The sequence below is a fragment of the Oncorhynchus gorbuscha genome, unplaced genomic scaffold (genome assembly GCF_021184085.1).
Source record: "Oncorhynchus gorbuscha isolate QuinsamMale2020 ecotype Even-year unplaced genomic scaffold, OgorEven_v1.0 Un_scaffold_1060, whole genome shotgun sequence".
NCBI classification, from domain to species: domain Eukaryota; kingdom Metazoa; phylum Chordata; class Actinopteri; order Salmoniformes; family Salmonidae; genus Oncorhynchus; species Oncorhynchus gorbuscha.
In genome coordinates, this window is record NW_025745958.1 from 3,758 (window position 1) to 25,077 (window position 21,320).

General features: G+C 46.7%; 1 protein-coding gene across 3 annotated transcripts in view; it reads right to left on the reverse strand.

Moving 5' to 3' along the window:
• Nucleotides 1-313: 313 nt before the first annotated feature.
• Nucleotides 314-21,320, reverse strand: part of LOC124021138 (coiled-coil domain-containing protein 146-like) — a 39,992-nt gene continuing 18,985 nt past the window's right edge. Inside the window, exons 3-9 of one of the 3 annotated variants that reach the window (XM_046336480.1) lie at nt 15,463-15,545; nt 10,813-11,022; nt 7,359-7,416; nt 4,945-5,121; nt 3,827-3,900; nt 3,287-3,514; nt 314-1,410 (exon numbers count right to left, since the gene is read on the reverse strand). In XM_046336480.1, the coding sequence (XP_046192436.1) occupies nt 1,200-1,410; nt 3,287-3,514; nt 3,827-3,900; nt 4,945-5,121; nt 7,359-7,416; nt 10,813-11,022; nt 15,463-15,545 (1,041 nt within the window). In that variant the 3' untranslated portion in view covers nt 314-1,199. The remainder of the gene's footprint in view (nt 1,411-3,286; nt 3,515-3,826; nt 3,901-4,944; nt 5,122-7,358; nt 7,417-10,812; nt 11,023-15,462; nt 15,546-21,320) is intronic. The other 2 variants (XM_046336482.1, XM_046336481.1) reach the window with 2 other exon arrangements.

The following is a 21,320-nucleotide window of genomic DNA, read 5'->3' on the forward strand; positions in this document are numbered from 1 at the left end:
GGCGAAGCTCAATCACATCACAATTACACTGAGGAAATAAATAATGACAGATAAATCATTGGATTGAGTTCATAAAACCGGGAGAACATTATATTGTGTGAGGTTTCCTTCATTAATAGGGGAAGTTCCACATGCGTCACTACACCAACGTCTGTCGTGTTTTATGGTGTCAAATCTGCTGACGCTTTTCCAGTTCCTCTCTCCGTCTGTCACTCATGTCCCATGTGGACATTTATGATCCTGTGAGTAACGTGTGTCACTGCCACTTTGATCTCTGGACACATCATCAAGGAAGCACAGAGGCTAATGAGGGGATGACATGTCAACCAATTAAAATCTATAAAATAACAAATGTTAAAGTGAGAGAGAGATACCGTTACAGAGTCCATACATGTTGAAAGTGGAGGTCGTGCAGGAGCTGTGTGTGAACTGTGAACTCCATTGACTTGTCGTGCAGCAGAGCTGTGGACCAGAACACTGTGGGCCTGTTTGGTGTTAGTGTGTGAACTGTGAACTAACTATAGACTTGGTCTTGTCATGCAGTAGCTGAGTGTGGACCAGAACACTGTGGGCCTGTTTGGTGTTAGTGTGTGAACTGTGAACTAACTGTAGACTTGGTCTTGTCATGCAGTAGCTGAGTGTGGACCAGAACACTGTGGGCCTGTTTGGTGTTAGTGTGTGAACTGTGAACTAACTGTAGACTTGGTCTTGTCATGCAGTAGCTGAGTGTGGACCAGAACACTGTGGGCCTGTTTGGTGTTAGTGTGTGAACTGTGAACTAACTATAGACTTGGTCTTGTCATGCAGTAGCTGAGTGTGGACCAGAACACTGTGGGCCTGTTTGGTGTTAGTGTGTGAACTGTGAACTAACTGTAGACTTGGTCTTGTCATGCAGTAGCTGAGTGTGGACCAGAACACTGTGGGCCTGTTTGGTGTTAGTGTGTGAACTGTGAACTAACTATAGACTTGGTCTTGTCATGCAGTAGCTGAGTGTGGACCAGAACACTGTGGGCCTGTTTGGTGTTAGTGTGTGAACTGTGAACTAACTGTAGACTTGGTCTTGTCATGCAGTAGCTGAGTGTGGACCAGAACACTGTGGGCCTGTTTGGTGTTAGTGTGTGAACTGTGAACTAACTGTAGACTTGGTCTTGTCATGCAGTAGCTGAGTGTGGACCAGAACACTGTGGGCCTGTTTGGTGTTAGTGTGTGAACTGTGAACTAACTGTAGACTTGGTCTTGTCATGCAGTAGCTGAGTGTAGACCAGCGCGTCCTGGGCCTGTTTGAGCTGCAGCTCCACCTTCTTCAGCTCTCTGAGCTGCCGGTCCCTCTCACGCTGCTTTTGTGCCAGGTTCTCATGCGCGGTCTTCCTTTCCATGATGCAGTGGCCTGTATTGATGTCCAGCATACCTCTGACAAATAGAGAGAGAGAGAGAGAGAGAGAGAGAGAGACAGAGAGACAGAGAGACAGAGAGACAGAGAGAGAGAGAGAGACAGAGAGAGAGAGAGACAGAGAGAGAGACAGAGACAGAGAGAGAGACAGAGAGGGAGACAGAGAGAGAGACAGAGAGAGAGACAGAGAGAGAGACAGAGAGAGAGACACAGAGAGAGACACAGAGAGAGACACAGAGAGAGAGAGAGAGAGACACAGAGAGAAAGAGAGAGAGAGGGACACAGAGGGAGAGAGAGACACAACAGAGAGAGAGAAGAAGAGAGAGAGAGAGAGAGAGAGAGAGAGAGAGAGAGAGAGAGAGAGAGAGAGAGAGAGAGAGAGAGAGAGAGAGAGAGAACTCATAGGAAAACCCCATTATCATTGTTCCCCACAGCACTGTCCCCTTATATCTGCCAAAGCCTACATAGAACCAGTAAGATAGAGAAGCTGCATATGGTTCCCATCTCAGTCTTGTTACAGTGGAATGGGTTTTTTGTGCCGTCCTTGTGCTAAGGCCAGAGGGGAGAAACAGTAAAGGCCCTGCAGGACAGGTCCCAGTGGGGGGCTCTGAGAGACAGCATCTGGACTAATGGGGACAATACAACCTAATGCATCCACATCACAATGATTGAAAACCTTGTCAAAATGAATGGGGGACACATCAAGCTCTGTCTGTTCTGTTACTGGACACATCAAGCTCTGTCTGTTCTGTTACTGGACACATCAAGCTCTGTCTGTTCTGTTACTGGACACATGAAGCTCTGTCTGTTCTGTTACTGGACACATCAAGCTCTGTCTGTTCTGTTACTGGACACATCAAGCTCTGTCTGTTCTGTTACTGGACACATCAAGCTCTGTCTGTTCTGTTTCTGGACACATCAAGCTCTGTCTGTTCTGTTACTGGACACATCAAGCTCTGTCTGTTCTGTTACTGGACACATCAAGCTCTGTCTGTTCTGTTACTGGACACATCAAGCACTGTCTGTTCTGTTACTGGACACATCAAGCTCTGTCTGTTCTGTTACTGGACACATCAAGCTCTGTCTGTTCTGTTACTGGACACATCAAGCTCTGTCTGTTCTGTTACTGGACACATCAAGCTCTGTCTGTTCTGTGCCTGTGGCTCCAACATTTTGTGTTTTTATGCATTGTTGTTTATTCTGCACTTCACAAAATAGATGGCATCATGAGGTAGGAAAATGATGTGGATATATTGAAGCAACATCTCAAGACATTAGTCAGGAAGTTAAAGCTTGGTCCCAAATGGACAATGGCCCCAAGCATACTTCCAAAGTTGTGGCAAAATGGCTTAAGGACAAAGTCAAGGTATTGGAGTGGCCATCACAAAGCCCTGACCTCAATCCTATAGAAAATGTGTGGGCAGAACTGAAAAGGCGTGTGCGAGCAAGGAGGCCTACAAACCTGACTCAGTTACACCAGCTCTGTCAGGAGGAATGGGCCAAAATTCACCCAACTTATTGTGGGAAGCTTGTGGAAGACTACCCAAAACGATGGACTCAAGTTATACAATTTAAAGGCAATGCAAGCAAATACTAATTGAGTGTATGTAAACTTCTGACCCACTGGGAATGTGATGAAATAAATAAAAGCTGAAATAATAATAATAATAATTATTATATTATTCTGATATTTCACATTCTTAAAATAAAGTGGTGATCCTAACTGACCTAAAACAGGGATTTTTTACTTGGATTAAATGTCAGGAATTGTGAAAAACTGAGTGTAAATGTATCTGGCTATGGTACATGTAAACTTCTGACTTCAACTGTAGGTACTATCGCTGCATACAGATGCTGCTCTAGATACATGGACATTGTCTGCCGCCTGTCCTGTACCTCTGTCCCATCATAATGACCTCCTTCTCCTTGGTCATCTCCTGCTCTTTCTGCAGCATGCTGTGTTCCCTCTCGGCAGCCTCCAGGTGTGCCCTGCGCCCCTCCACCTGCCTCCTCACCTCCCTCTTCTCCTCCTCCAGGGAGCGACAGCGAGCCTCTGTCCTCTTCTGCAGAGCCGCCACCTCAGACAGCTGCTCGTCTAGGGCCGCCTTACTTTTCTCAACCTCCCTGGCCACCACAGAGGAAGACATGCATGACACCAGGCTGGTAGACTGTAGGCTTAACCCAGCGAGCAAAACAGCCTGCAAAGACGTCATTCCAGACAGTTTTGGCAGAGACATTGGTCTGTAGGGTTAGCCGTTTACTCTTGGTAGGTGCCCCAAACAACTGTGGACTGGTTCAAGGTTTACGTTGGGAGTCTCCCTTCCATGACTCATGAACATGGCCTTACTTCCTGCTTTAGTAGCTCCAGAGTTAGTTATGAAGGTTATGTAGCACATCACCAATACATGAATTCATAGCCAGACACATCTTACGTACATCTTTTTCCTGTTGATCCTCTCAATCTCCTTCCCCAACTGGCCAGGAACAGACAGAAGCTGGGCCAACTCAGCCTGGTGACACAGGACGACACGCCGTAGAGAAGGACATTATAGGAAGACTAATGAGTTCTTCTATTTCAATGGTTTTAAATCATGCCCTTCTCTATGTTGTTTTAAACACAAGACTGACCCTCTACCACTCTCTAACACCCCTCTACCACTCTCTAACACCCCTCTACCACTCTCTAACACTCTCTAACACCCCACTACCACTCTCTAACACCCCACTACCACTCTCTAACACCCCACTACCACTCTCTAACACCCCTCTACCACCCCTCTACCACTCCCCAACACCCCTCTACCACTCCCCAACACCCCTCTCTACCACTCCCTACCACCCCTCTACCACTCTCTAACACCCCTCTACCACCCCTCTACCACTCCCCAACACCCCTCTACCACTCCCCAACACCCCTCTACCACTCCCCAACACCCCTCTACCACTCTCTAACACCCCTCTACCACCCCTCTACCACTCCCCAACACCCCTCTACCACTCCCTAACACCCCTCTACCACTCTCTAACACCCCTCTACCACTCCCTAACACCCCTCTACCACTCTCTAACACCCCTCTAACACCCCTCTAACACCCCTCTAACACCCCTCTACCACTCCTCTAACACCCCTCTACCACTCCTCTAACACCCCTCTACCACCCCTCTACCACCCCTGTACCACCCCTGTACCACCCCTGTACCCTCCCTCTACCCTCCCTCTACCTCCCTCTACCACCCTCCACCCTCTGCCACCCTCTGCCACCCTCTGCCACCCCTCTACCACCCTCTGCCACCCTCTACCACCCTCTACCACCCTCTACCACCCTCTACCACCCTCTACCACCCTCTACCACCCTGTGCCCTCCCTCTGCCCTCCCTCTGCCCTCCCTCCCCCTCTGCCCTCCCTCTGCCCTCCCTCTGCCCTCCCTCTGCCCTCCCTCTACCACCCTGTGCCCTCCCTCTACCACCCTGTGCCCTCCCTCTACCACCCTGTGCCCTCCCTCTACCACCCTGTGCCCTCCCTCTACCACCCTCTGCCCGCTCCAACCTGTCACCTGGTTGTTTACTATGCTGTCCTTCTTGTGGTCCAGTTCTCTCTGCTCCCTGGTCATCAGTTTGTGTCTGGCCTCCATGTCCTCCAGCAGGCTGTGTATCTCCTGTCTCCTCTGAGACACCTCCTTCCTCAGCTCCTCACTGCTGTCCTTCAGGGCCTTCGCACGCTTCTCCAGCTCCTGAGGACACACCAGGAGCAATGGCTTATGGGACATACAAAACACATCAACATTGAGACAAATACACATTCATGCAAGTGCAAATCATGGACACACACACAGTACTGTGCCAGCTATTTGAAGGGGATATCAAAGGTAATAGCTGGGTCGTGACTTTCCTGGGAGTCTGACTATATAAATCCATGTGATTATAGTGTAGCTGTACTGGGTGTTAAAAAGTAACTACTATTTAACTGTAACCAAACCAACTGTAATAACAAGTTCATTAAAGGAGTAATGTAAAATATCATTAGATCAATGATCGGGCCTCTCTTAGTGGTAGACACAGAACTATGTATGGTACCACAACCCAGTGACAACGAGGTGACAGAACCATGTATGGTACCACGACCCAGTGACAACGAGGAGACAGAACCATGTATGGTACCACAACCCAGTGACAGAACCATGTATGGTACCACGACCCAGTGACAACGAGGAGACAGAACCATGTATGGTACCACGACCCAGTGACAACGAGGAGACAGAACCATGTATGGTACCACAACCCAGTGACAACGAGGAGACAGAACCATGTATGGTACCACGACCCAGTGACAACGAGGAGACAGAACCATGTATGGTACCACAACCCAGTGACAACGAGGGGACAGAACCATGTATGGTACCACGACTCAGTGACAACGAGGAGACAGAACCATGTATGGTACCACAACCCAGTGACAACGAGGACAACGAGACAGAACCATGTATGGTACCACGACCCAGTGACAACGAGGAGACAGAACCATGTATGGTACCACGACCCAGTGACAACGAGGAGACAGAACCATGTATGGTACCACGACCCAGTGACCCAGTGATGGTACCACGACCCAGTGACAACGAGGAGACAGAACCATGTATGGTACCACGACCCAGTGACAACGAGGGGACAGAACCATGTATGGTACCACGACCCAGTGACAACGAGGAGACAGAACCATGTATGGTACCACGACCCAGTGACAACCCAGTGACAACGGAGACAGAACCATGTATGGTACCACGACCCAGTGACAACGAGGAGACAGAACCATGTATGGTACCACGACCCAGTGACAACGAGGAGACAGAACCATGTATGGTACCACGACCCAGTGACAACGAGGAGACAGAACCATGTATGGTACCACGACCCAGTGACAACGAGGAGACAAAACCATGTATGGTACCACGACCCAGTGACAACGAGGAGACAGAACCATGTATGGTACCACGACCCAGTGACAACGGGGAGACAGAACCATGTATGGTACCACGACCCAGTGACAACGAGGAGACAGAACCATGTATGGTACCACGACCCAGTGACAACGAGGAGACAGAACCATGTATGGTACCACGACCCAGTGACAACGAGGAGACAGAACCATGTATGGTACCACGACCCAGTGACAACGAGGAGACAGAACCATGTATGGTACCACGACCCAGTGACAACGAGGAGACAGAACCATGTATGGTACCACGACCCAGTGACAACGAGGAGACAGAACCATGTATGGTACCACGACCCAGTGACAACGAGGAGACAGAACCATGTATGGTACCACGACCCAGTGACAACGAGGAGACAGAACCATGTATGGTACCACGACCCAGTGACAACGAGGAGACAGAACCATGTATGGTACCACGACCCAGTGATAACGAGGAGACAGAACCATGTATGGTACCACGACCCAGTGACAACGAGGAGACAGAACCATGTATGGTACCACGACCCAGTGACAACGAGGAGACAGAACCATGTATGGTACCACGACCCAGTGACAACGAGGAGACAGAACCATGTATGGTACCACAACCCAGTGACAACGAGGAGACAGAACCATGTATGGTACCACGACCCAGTGACAACGAGGAGACAGAACCATGTATGGTACCACAACCCAGTGACAACGAGGGGACAGAACCATGTATGGTACCACGACCCAGTGACAACGAGGGGACTGAACCGTCAAGAAGCCAGCCTCATTAATCAAGCATTTGGACAAGGATGCCTCGCAGCAAAGACACCGTCTGTTTCTCTGTCCTCTCACTGTGTGTGTCATTTCTCTGCTTCTAAATGAGGGATTTACTGCTGTAGGTGTGTCATGCTGTGGAATGTCATGCTGTGGTGTATGATGGGACAGATCACGTGAATGACTATCAATGGGAGATAAATCTGTGACTGTTTGTACTGAGATACTTACAACTGGTTTGGGTTGAGACTCATACTCTTTCTCCAGGCAAAGCTTCTCTTCTGTGAGACTGTAAACAGACACGGCATCATTTACAGCACGTGTCAGACTCCTTCCACGGAGGGCCGAGTGTCTGCAGGCTTTCACTCTTCACTTGTGCTTGACTGATGAATTCAGGTCACTAATTACTAAGGAACTCCCCTTACCTGGTTGTCTAGGTCTTAATTGAAAAGAAAAACCTAAAACCCACAGACACTAGGACCTCCGTGGAATGATGTCGACACCCGTGATTTAGAGGAAGGAACAAGAGGAAGGAACGTGAACATAAATTCTCAGAAATACAGAGAAGATGAAAAAATGACCAACGTTGACAACAAGCTCAGGAAACAAGTGGCTGTGCAATATGCTCAAGTAACCTTGCCTCGGCCTCAGCTCAACCCCCTAACACAGTGGTGGAGGACAGACGACCAGGGTTCTACTGTAACTCAGTTGATAAAACAGGCAGGGAAATACGGCCATGTAGCCATACTGAAAATATGTATTGCTTTCAGAAAAGTGTTGGTCAAATTCTGAGAGTTTCTTGGCAACATCTGAGTGAAACAGTGGTTTGTCAGTGCTTGCTACTATGTGAAAGGTTCAACTGAGTTCAACTGTTGACAGGGTTCAGGTATTTAAGTCCAGCAGTAGATATTACATTCCTGACACGTGTAAAATGTCCTCAGTGAGAAATTGCTGGATGGACAGACAGCCCTCCAGGCTACTTTCACAGCACTTGTGTTGCTTCCTGGTCAGCTGTAAATACTGCATTTGAAGCAAATGACTGACAGTTGAATTCCTGTTAATCTGTCTGGCTTGTGATCAAGGGCTTAACATTGCACATCTGAAGACATATCTTCCCAGTGAGCATCTGTCTGTCGTATGGAGGGTAATTCACCAGGGGAAGAGGCTGCCAAACGGACTGTCAGAGCTATACGCATCCACAAGATAATATACAACAAGAGACAGCCGACTTCATTACAACATCTAGTCAGAATGCAATGTAAGCAATGCTTTTCATTTAGCCTCATATTTCAATTACTGCTGTAGGCCTTCTCATCTTAACAATAGGAACAACATTTACCCACAGATACGTAGGCCTTCTCATCTTAACAATAGGAACAACATTTACCCACAGATACGTAGGCCTTCTCATCTTAACAATAGGAACAACATTTACCCACAGATACGTAGGCCTTCTCATCTTAACAATAGGAACAACATTTACCCACAGATACGTAGGCCTTCTCATCTTAACAATAGGAACAACATTTACCCACAGATACGTAGGCCTTCTCATCTTAACAATAGGAACAACATTTACCCACAGATACGTAGGCCTTCTCATCTTAACAATAGGAACAACATTTACCCACAGATACGTAGGCCTTCTCATCTTAACAATAGGAACAACATTTACCCACAGATACGTAGGCCTTCTCATCTTAACAATAGGAACAACATTTACCCACAGATAGGAAGGTCATATCTTTAGGAACAATGTGAATATCATTTACCCACAGATAGGAAGGTCATATCTTTAGGAACAATGTGAATATCATTTACCCACAGATAGGAAGGTCATATCTTTAGGAACAATGTGAATATCATTTACCCACAGATAGGAAGGTCATATCTTCAGGAACAATGTGAATATCATTTACCCACAGATAGGAAGGTCATATCTTTAGGAACAATGTGAATATCATTTACCCACAGATACGAAGGTCATATCTTCAGGAACAATGTGAATATCATTTACCCACAGATAGGAAGGTCATATCTTTAGGAACAATGTGAATATCATTTACCCACAGATAGGAAGGTCATATCTTTAGGAACAATGTGAATATCATTTACCCACAGATAGGAAGGTCATATCTTTAGGAACAATGTGAATATCATTTACCCACAGATACGAAGGTCATATCTTTAGGAACAATGTGAATATCATTTACCCACAGATAGGAAGGTCATATCTTCAGGAACAATGTGTTCTAGGCCCCGTCCCTGGTGAATCATAGTGTACGTCTCAAATGGTACCCTAATCTCTATGTAGTGCACTACTTTTGACCAGAGCCCTATGGTCCCTGGTCTAATGTAGCGCATTATATAGAGAATAGGGTGCCATTTGGGACAGCCAGAGCCGTATTGTAGTCCTTGCTGATTAAATGACTGATGAAGAGACCTTTTCTTTCATATCCTCTTTCTTAGTTTTTCACACAAGCTTGTTTCATCAGTTGCTAAGCAATGTTCCAATGGCCTCTCCGTGGCCTTTCTAACTGTGTGTGTTGTGCAGAGAGAGGACAGCGCCGTTCTTTTCCGTGCTGTGTTTCGGAGGCGTGCTTGACCTTTCGGACACAAGGACAGGAGTGTTGTTGAGAACACGTGGAGGAGACTAGTGACACAGCTGGCTAGAGGCAGAGGAACACCTAATAATGAATCATTTGGTGGGTTATATTTGTCCTGTGTGAAATGGAAATGTGTTTATTGCATATCCCCCTGAGACACCCTCAGAGAGTGGGGTCACAGCCAGGGTCAGCCATTATCAACAGCAACCTTGGAGCAATTAGGGTTAAGGGCCTTGTCAAGGGCACAATGGCAGATTTTTCACTTTGTCGCTAAGGGATTCGAACTAGTGACCTTTCAGTTACTGGCCCAACGCTCTTACTCCTAGGCTACATGCCGCACATACCACTTCCAGGACTGACTGGACTAAAGTGGCTCAAGAGCTGGGCATACCCTTAACCTCAGACAGAGACAGACACAGAGATATAGACAGACACAGAGATATAGACAGACACAGAGATATAGACAGACACAGAGATATAGACAGACACAGAGATATAGACAGACACAGAGATAGACAGACACAGAGATATAGACAGACACAGAGATATAGACAGACACAGAGATATAGACAGACACAGAGATATAGACAGACACACAGAGATGTACAGACAGACACACAGAGATATAGACAGACACACAGAGATATAGACAGACACACAGAGATATAGACAGACACACAGAGATACACAGACAGACACACAGACAGACACACAGACAGACAGACACACAGACAGACAGAGAGATAGTCACACAGAGAGATAGTCACACAGAGAGATAGTCACACAGAGAGATAGTCACACAGAGAGATAGTCACACAGAGAGATAGTCACACAGAGAGATAGTCACACAGAGAGATAGACACACAGAGAGATAGACACACAGAGAGATAGACACACAGAGAGATAGACACACAGAGAGATAGACACACAGAGAGATAGACACACAGAGAGATAGACACACAGAGAGATAGACACACAGAGAGATAGACACACAGAGAGATAGACACACAGAGAGATAGACACACAGACAATCTCTCTCTCTCTCTACGCTAGGCTCTAGTCAGTGTGTGTCTCCTCACCACTCTAGCTGGTAGTTCATCTGGTAGTCCCTCTCCTCTGCCTGATGCAGGTCGTTGTGGAACTTGAGGAGCTGCTGTCTCATGCGGCTGACCTCTGTGTCCGGCCCCTCAGGGAACTGCTCAGCCGTCTCCAGATCTCTCTGCTGGCGCTCCAACTCTGCTCTGAACTGCTTGGCCTCCTGCAGCAGCCAGATCTCTGACTGCTGAGACCTGGGGTGGGGAGATGGGAGTCACAGACAGACACAGACAGATCTCTGACTGCTGAGAGCTGGGGTGGGGAGATGGGAGTCACAGACAGACACAGACAGATCTCTGACTGCTGAGAGCTGGGGTGGGGAGATGGGAGTCACAGACAGATCTCTGACTGCTGAGAGCTGGGGTGGGGAGATGGGAGTCACAGACAGATCTCTGACTGCTGAGAGCTGGGGTGGGGAGATGGGAGTCACAGACAGATCTCTGACTGCTGAGAGCTGGGGTGGGTAATGAGAGTCACAGACAGACAGGTACTTATGGGTCATATGACAGGGCAGAGATGTGGTCAGCTGGCTCAGCTCATCACCCTCAGGTAGGAGGGGAATCACACAGGTCCTAGTGGCACACAGACACAGATGCTGGTAGGGACCAGCCTCTGTCACAGACTTTCACCTCAACTGGGCGTCCAAGGGTAGTTATACACTGAGTCTACAAAACATTAGGAACACCTTCCTAATATTGAGTTGCACCCGCTTTCGCCCCCAGATCAGCCTCAATCCTCTGGGCATGGACTCTACAAGGTGTCGAAGGCGTTCCACAGGGAGGCCGGCCCATGTTGACTCCAATGCTTCCGATAGTTGTGTCAAGTTGGCTGGATGTCCTTTGGATGGTGGACCATTCTTGATACACACAGGAAAAGGTTGAAAAACCCAGCAGCGTTGCAGTTCTTAACACAAACCGGTCCTCCTGGTACCTACTAACAGACCCTGTTCAAAGGCACTTATTTTGTCTTACCCACACAGACACAATCCATGTCTCAACTGTCTCAAGGCTTAAAACTCCTTCTTTAACCGTCTCCTCCCCTTCATCTACACTGACTGAAGTACTGATGGGTCATGTTAAACAGGAACTGATGGGTCATGTTAAACAGGTACTGATGGGTCATGTTAAACAGGTACTGATGGGTCATGTTAAACAGGAACTGATGGGTCATGTTAAACAGGAACTGATGGGTCATGTTAAACAGGTACTGATGGGTCATGTTAAACAGGAACTGATGGGTCATGTTAAACAGGAACTGATGGGTCATGTTAAACAGGTACTGATGGGTCATGTTAAACAGGTACTGATGGGTCATGTTAAACAGGAACTGATGGGTCATGTTAAACAGGAACTGATGGGTCATGTTAAACAGGTACTGATGGGTCATGTTAAACAGGAACTGATGGGTCATGTTAAACAGGAACTGATGGGTCATGTTAAACAGGAACTGATGGGTCATGTTAAACAGGAACTGATGGGTCATGTTAAACAGGTACTGATGGGTCATGTTAAACAGGTACTGATGGGTCATGTTAAACAGGAACTGATGGGTCATGTTAAACAGGTACTGATGGGTCATGTTAAACAGGTACTGATGGGTCATTTTAAACAGGTACTGATGGGTCATGTTAAACAGGTACTGATGGGTCATGTTAAACAGGAACTGATGGGTCATGTTAAACAGGAACTGATGGGTCATGTTAAACAGGAACTGATGGGTCATGTTAAACAGGAACTGATGGGTCATGTTAAACAGGAACTGATGGGTCATGTTAAACAGGAACTGATGGGTCATTTTATACAGGAACTGATGGGTCATGTTAAACAGGAACTGATGGGTCATGTTATACAGGAACTGATGGGTCATTTTAAACAGGAACTGATGGGTCATGTTATACAGGAACTGATGGGTCATGTTAAACATGTACTGATGGGTCATGTTAAACAGGTACTGATGGGTCATTTTAAACAGGAACTGATGGGTCATGTTATACAGGAACTGATGGGTCATGTTATACAGGAACTGATGGGTCATGTTAAACATGTACTGATGGGTCATGTTAAACAGGTACTGATGGGTCATTTTAAACAGGTACTGATGGGTCATTTTAAACATGTACTGATGGGTCATGTTAAACAGGTACTGATGGGTCATTTTAAACAGGTACTGATGGGTCATTTTAAACAGGTACTGATGGGTCATTTTAAACAGGTACTGATGGGTCATTTTAAACAGGTACTGATGGGTCATTTTAAACAGGTACTGATGGGTCATGGGTCATTTTAAACAGGAACTGATGGGTCATGTTAAACATGTACTGATGGGTCATGTTAAACATGTACTGATGGGTCATGTTAAACAGGTACTGATGGGTCATTTTAAACAGGTACTGATGGGTCATTTTAAACAGGTACTGATGGGTCATTTTAAACAGGTACTGATGGGTCATTTTAAACAGGTACTGATGGGTCATGGGTCATTTTAAACAGGAACTGATGGGTCATGTTAAACATGTACTGATGGGTCATGTTAAACATGTACTGATGGGTCATGTTAAACAGGTACTGATGGGTCATGTTAAACAGGTACTGATGGGTCATTTTAAACAGGAACTGATGGGTCATTTTAAACAGGATCTGATGGGTCATTTTAAACAGGAACTGATGGGTCATGTTAAACATGTACTGATGGGTCATTTTAAACAGGAACTGATGGGTCATGTTAAACATGTACTGATGGGTCATGTTAAACAGGTACTGATGGGTCATTTTAAACAGGAACTGATGGGTCATGTTATACAGGAACTGATGGGTCATGTTATACAGGAACTGATGGGTCATGTTAAACATGTACTGATGGGTCATGTTAAACAGGTACTGATGGGTCATTTTAAACAGGTACTGATGGGTCATTTTAAACATGTACTGATGGGTCATGTTAAACAGGTACTGATGGGTCATTTTAAACAGGTACTGATGGGTCATTTTAAACAGGTACTGATGGGTCATTTTAAACAGGTACTGATGGGTCATTTAAACAGGTACTGATGGGTCATTTTAAACAGGTACTGATGGGTCATGGGTCATTTTAAACAGGAACTGATGGGTCATGTTAAACATGTACTGATGGGTCATGTTAAACATGTACTGATGGGTCATGTTAAACAGGTACTGATGGGTCATTTTAAACAGGTACTGATGGGTCATTTTAAACAGGTACTGATGGGTCATTTTAAACAGGTACTGATGGGTCATGTTAAACAGGTACTGATGGGTCATTTTAAACAGGTACTGATGGGTCATTTTAAACAGGTACTGATGGGTCATGTTAAACAGGTACTGATGGGTCATTTTAAACAGGTACTGATGGGTCATTTTAAACAGGTACTGATGGGTCATGTTAAACAGGTACTGATGGGTCATGTTAAACATGTACTGATGGGTCATGTTAAACAGGTACTGATGGGTCATTTTAAACAGGAACTGATGGGTCATGTTATACAGGAACTGATGGGTCATTTCAAAAACAGGAACTGATGGGTCATGTTATACAGGAACTGATGGGTCATGTTAAACAGGTACTGATGGGTCATTTTAAACAGGTACTGATGGGTCATTTTAAACAGGTACTGATGGGTCATTTTAAACAGGTACTGATGGGTCATGTTAAACAGGTACTGATGGGTCATTTTAAACAGGTACTGATGGGTCATTTTAAACAGGTACTGATGGGTCATTTTAAACAGGTACTGATGGGTCATTTTAAACAGGAACTGATGGGTCATTTTAAACAGGAACTGATGGGTCATGTTAAACAGGTACTGATGGGTCATTTTAAACAGGAACTGATGGGTCATGTTAAACATGTACTGATGGGTCATTTTAAACAGGAACTGATGGGTCATGTTAAACAGGTACTGATGGGTCATGTTAAACATGTACTGATGGGTCATGTTAAACAGGTACTGATGGGTCATGTTAAACAGGTACTGATGGGTCATGTTAAACAGGTACTGATGGGTCATGTTAAACAGGTACTGATGGGTCATGTTAAACAGGTACTGATGGGTCAATTTAAACAGATACTGATGGGTCAATTTAAACAGGTACTGATGGGTCATTTTAAACAGGTACTGATGGGTCATTTTAAACAGGTACTGATTGGTCATTTTAAACAGGTGCTGATGGGTCAATTTTAAAACAGGTGCTGATGGGTCATGTTAAAACAGGTGCTGATGGGTCATTTTAAACAGGTACTGATGGGTCATTTTAAACAGGTACTGATGGGTCATTTTAAACAGGTACTGATGGGTCATTTTAAACAGGTACTGATGGGTCATTTTAAACAGGTACTGATGGGTCATGTTAACCAGGTACTGATGGGTCATTTTAAACAGGTACTGATGGGTCAATTTAAACAGATACTGATGGGTAATTTTAAACGGGTGCTGATGGGTCATTTCAAACAGGTACTGATGGGTCATTTTAAACAGGTGCTGATGGGTCATTTCAAACAGGTACTGATGGGTCAATAATATGGCACAGCTCCATTCCAGTCCTCATACAGAGTGGCTGGTGTTATCCATGTAAACGTGTAAGGAGCGTCTATGGACAGGGAGAGATGAGATCACTTACCTTTTCAAGGTGTCATGGAGGAGGCTGAAACTGGCTTTGAGCTTCGCTGCTTTGGTCCCGCTGATCTTCCCAGTAGAGAACAGCTACGAGAGAACAACATCCTTCTTTCAATAATCATCTGCCTGAAGCCGTGGACCAGAATCAGCATCTGGGAAGCCATCCATGTCTCTCCATCTGACCACAGAGCGATTAGCTCTCCTTGCACATGTCAAATAAAAGCTCAACCACACAGATTAGATGGTTCCAGTGGCTGTAAACAAGTCTGTTGTTTACACCCCACCTCTCTAGTGTTTATCACAGTGCCAGAAGCTACAGAACATCTGTGTTTGCTTCAACTACAAAGGAACAAAAACAGAACTCCACATCCCTAAACGCAATTCAGTTGCTATTCAGCGAGAAAACTCTTTATCCAGCTGATTTTCACAGAGTCAGGCTTGATCTTCACAGAGCCAGGCTGATTTTCACAAAGACAGGCTGATGTTCAGAGCCAGGCTGATCTTCACAGAGCCAGGCTGATTTTCACAGAGCCAGGCTGATTTTCACAGAGCCAGGCTGTGATGGTTGGAATGATGAAAGACACATCAAACAGCCAACACGTGTGCATCACTGATGCTTTAGGTGATTGTCTTAGATCAGAGTGAACTACCACACTGTGAAACGTTATAATGACTTCCTCTCACCGGGGAGCTACAGCTGGCAGAAAACAACTGATACCTTTGGATTCATCTCATTAGAGTTCATCACAGTGCTGCAGGTTTACTGGAAAACCCCATGTCTTAAAAGGAACATGGAGAATAACCAAGGTATAGAATCATGTATTATTGACCTGAGGCTGGTTGCACACAGTCATACAGGTATAGAGACTCACATAGGACTACAGGTATAGAGACACACATAGGACTACAGGTATAGAGACACACATAGGACTACAGGTATAGAGACACACATAGGACTACAGGTATAGAGACACACATAGGACTACAGGTATAGAGACACACATAGGACTACAGGTATAGAGACACACATAGGACTACAGGTATAGAGACACACATAGGACTACAGGTATAGAGACACACATAGGACTACAGGTATAGAGACACACATAGGACTACAGGTATAGAGACACACATAGGACTACAGGTATAGAGACACACATAGGACTACAGGTATAGAGACACACATAGGACTACAGGTATAGAGACACACATAGGACTACAGGTATAGAGACACACATAGGACTACAGGTATAGAGACACACATAGGACTACAGGTATAGAGACACACATAGGACTACAGGTATAGAGACACACATAGGACTACAGGTATAGAGACACACATAGGACTACAGGTATAGAGACACACATAGGACTACAGGTATAGAGACACACATAGGACTACAGGTATAGAGACACACATAGGACTACAGGTATAGAGACACACATAGGACTACAGGTATAGAGACACACATAGGACTACAGGTATAGAGACACACATAGGACTACAGGTATAGAGACACACATAGGACTACAGGTATATGTCAGGACCTCAGTTTGAACCCGGGTCTCCGGATGAGAAACAGTCACTAAACGAACTGAGCCACGAATAGTCAGCAGAACCCAGAAGATGAGGCAGACACAGCAGTACTTGAGACGGTGTATTAAATGAAGTAAAAAGTGAAGTTCTTCAGGAAAACATGTAACTCCACAACCTCAAAAGGAATTCCACAAGAACAAAGGTAATCCTCCAAGACAAAAAAGGTAAATCCACAAGGTGGAAGGTATAGCACAAAAAAGACTCAAAAGATACTTAAAAACAAACAAGAACAAAAAACAGAATTCCACAAGAGAGTCCACCGGGATCAACAAGAGTTCACAGAGTACTAGGGCTGGGTGCTAACATACAAACACAGAGCAAAGAACTGAGTAAAACAAAGGGTTTAAATACAATCAGGGGAAACGAGGCACAGGTGCAAATAATAATGGGGATCAAGGGAAAACAAAAGGTCAAAAGGCACAATGGGGGCATCTAGTGACCAAAAACCGGAACAACCCTGGCCAAATCCTGACAGAATCCCCCCCCTAGGAACGGCTCCTGACGTTCCTACCAGCTCTCTCAGGGTGGAGGGCCCTGAACTGACGAATGAGGTCAGGGTCCAGTATGTCTTTGGCAGGAACCCAGGAGCGCTCCTCGGGACCGTAGCCTTCCCAGTCCACCAGATACTGCCAGGACCGCTGCACCCGGCTTAATAGCTTGAGCTCGTCTCACGGTATCCTCAACTTGCCACGAGATCGGAGCCACGATCTTAGCAGCAGGAAGGACAGGCATGTCCGTGTCATCTCGAATGGCAGGAGCGTAGACTCGGGACAGGGCATCCGGTTTGAGATTCTTCGACCCGATAGGTGAGGATAAACTGGAATCGATTGAAGAAAAGAGACCATCTAGCTTGTCTAGAGTTCAACCGCTTCGCCTGCTGGATATACTCCAGATTTTTGTGGTCCGTAAGCACTTGAAACGGGTGAGAAGCCCCCTCGAGCCAGTGTCTCCATTCCTTCAATGCCATCTTAACCGCTAGGAGTTCACGATCCCCCACATCGTAGTTCCTCTCAGCCGGGGTAAGCCGGTGTGAGAAGAAAGCGCACGGATGAAGCTTCTTGTCTTCACCCCTCTGAGACAGGACAGCTCCAACACCAACCTCTGAGGCGTCTACCTCCACCACAAACGGTTCATCCGTAGTCGGTAGTATCAGGATGGGAGCAGAGAGGACGCGCTGCTTGAGTCCTTGGAAGGCCGTCTCAGCTTCTCTTCCCCACAAAAACCTTGCATTGCCACCCTTGGTTAAAGCTGAGAGGGGGCTGCCACCAAGCTGAAGTTCTTGATGAACTTGCGGTAAAAGTTAGTGAAGCCCAGGAAACGCTGAACTTCCTTAACGGATTTGGGGGTGGGCCAATCCGCTACCGCCCCTACCTTCCTGGGGTCCATTTGGACTCGACCGGGTTCCACTACAAATCCCAGGAATTGTACTCGGGATGAATGGAATTCACATTTTCCGGCTTAACGTACAGATGGCTGTCTAGGAGGCGTTTGAGTACTTGTCTGACATGCTTTGTGTGTTCTTGAAGAGAGCTCGAAAAGATGAGGATGTCATCCAAGTAAACGAACACAAATATGTTAAGCATATCCCTAAGCACATCGTTTATGAGCGCTTGGAACACCGCTGGGGCGTTGGTCAGGCCGAAGGGCATCACCAAGTATTCATAGTGACCAGTAGGCGTGTTGAAAGCGGTCTTCCACTCGTCACCAGGTCTGATCCGCACAAGATGGTATGCGTTCCGCAGGTCAAGCTTAGTGAAAACAACTGCTTCCTGGAGCAGCTCGAAGGCTGTGGCCATAAGGGGTAGCGGGTAACGGTTACGGACGGTTATGGCATTGAGTCCCCGGTAGTCGATGCAAGGACGTAATCCACCGTCTTTCTTGGCCACAAAGAAAAACCCTGCTCCCGTCGGGGAGGTGGATGGACGCATGAGGCCTGCTTCCAGAGCGTCCTTGATGTAGGTATCCAAAGCAGCTCGTTCGGGTGGAGATAGGGAAAAGATCCGACCCCTGGGGGGGCAAGTGCCCGGAAACAGTTCGATGGGGCAATCATAAGGTCTATGGGGTGGTAGCATGGTGGCCCTCTGTTTGCTAAATACCAGTTTGAGGTCATGGTAACACTCGGGAACTCGGGTCAGGTCGATGGATTCTAAAGACTCGGGAGTAGAACTCGGGGAATTCGGGAAAATACAAGTAGCTTGGCACGTAGGACCCCACTGCTTGATAGTGCCCACAGACCAGTCAATGTGAGGGTTATGGCTGTGAAGCCAGGGGTATCCAAGGACGAGAGGGAACTCGGAACAGGAGATCAAATGAAAGTTCATCAATTCCTGGTGTTGTGAAACTGAAAGTCGCAAGGAGGTAGTGACATGAGTGACAAGTCCAGATCCCAAAGGGCTTCCATCCAATGTAGTAACCCTCATGGGGTCACTTAGAGGTTCAGAGGGAACGCCATTCTCCTTCGCCCAGACAACATCCATGAAGTTACCTGCGGCTCCAGAGTCTACCAAGGCTTGAAGGTGAAGCTTGTGGTTGTCCCAGGAAAGGGTGACTGGAATGAGCAGACGGGAGTTGGACGGATGGGAGGAGGTTATGTTTCCCGTTACAGTTCCCCCCGGTCTGTACGGGACAGAGCGTTTCCCTGGAGCCCGGGACACGTGGAACGGAAATGGCCCGGTTTGCCGCAATATAGACAACGTCGCTTCCGGTGGAGCCAGCGAGGATAAAGGTGGGGACTCGGAGCTGGGACTGATAGGGGCTAGAGGTCTACGGTTGAGTTCTCTCTCTCTCAGACGCTGTTCAATGCGTGAGGCCAACTTGATCAGGGACTCGAGTTTGTCCGGTGGTTCCCGAGTGGCCAGTTCATCTTGGATAGTGTCGGAAAGGCCTTTCAGAAAGCACACCGTGAGCGCCTCGTTGTTCCAGCCACTCGCTGCTGCCACCGTGTGGAACTGGATGGCATAGGCCGTCACGCTGCGCCGACCTTGGTGGAGAGTCAAGAGCTGTTTGGCTGAGTCAGGACCACTGCTTGGGCCTTGAAACACTCGTTTGAATTCCTCAGCAAAGGCAGAGTAGCTGGCACAGCAGGAACTATGGGCATCCCACACAGCAGTAGCCCAGGCCAGGGCTTTTTCCGACAGCAGGGTGATGATATATGCAATCTTAGACCGGTCGGTGGGGAACGATGAGGGTTGCAGCTCGAAGGAGAGAGAACATTGGGTGAGAAACCCTTTACAAGCACTTGGATCACCTGAGAACCGTTGGGGAGGTGGAAGACGAGGTTCAGCCAGAGGGTTAACTGCCATGGGTACGTGAATCTGAGGTACTGGGACGGGAACTGTTGCCGGGGTAAGTCGATCAGATATCTGCTTTATGGAAGTCAGCATCTCCGACAGAAGATGAGAATGTCTAGCCATTAAGGCCTCTTGCTGAACCAGGGCGGCTTCGTGGCGTTGGACAGTCTCCTGGTGGTGGGACAGCATGGCAACAAGGTCCTGGGAACTGGCTGCCTCTGGGTTCATTTCTGGCTCTGTGTTTCTGTCAGGACCCGGTACGAACCCGGGTCTCCGGAGTGAGAAACAGTCACTAAACCAACTGAGCCACGAATAGTCAGCAGAACCCAGAAGATGAGGCAGACACAGCAGTATTTGAGACGGTGTATTAGATGAAGTAAAAAGTGAAGTTCTTCAGGAAAACATGTAACTCCACAACCTCAAAAGGAATTCCACAAGAACAAAGGTAATCCTCCAAGACAAAAAGGTAAATCTACAAGGTGGAAGGTATAGCACAAAAAAGCCTCAAAAGATACTTAAAAACAAACAAACAAGAACAAAACACAGAATTCCACAAGAGAGTCCACCGGGATCAACAAGAGTACTAGGGCTGGGTGCTAACATACAAACACAGAGCAAAGAACTGAGTAAAACAAAGGGTTTAAATACAATCAGGGGAAACGAGGCACAGGTGCAAATAATAATGGGGATCAAGGGAAAAGAAAAGGTCAAAAGGCACAATGGGGGCATCTAGTGACCAAAAACTGGAACAACCCTGGCCAAATCCTGACAGTATAGACACACATAGGACTACAGGTATAGACACACATAGGACTACAGGTGTAGACACACATACGACTATAGGTGTAGAGACACATAGGACTACAGGTGTAGAGATACACATAGGACTACAGGTATAGAGACACACATAGGACTACAGGTATAGAGACACACATAGGACTACAGGTGTAGAGACACACATAGGACTACAGGTGT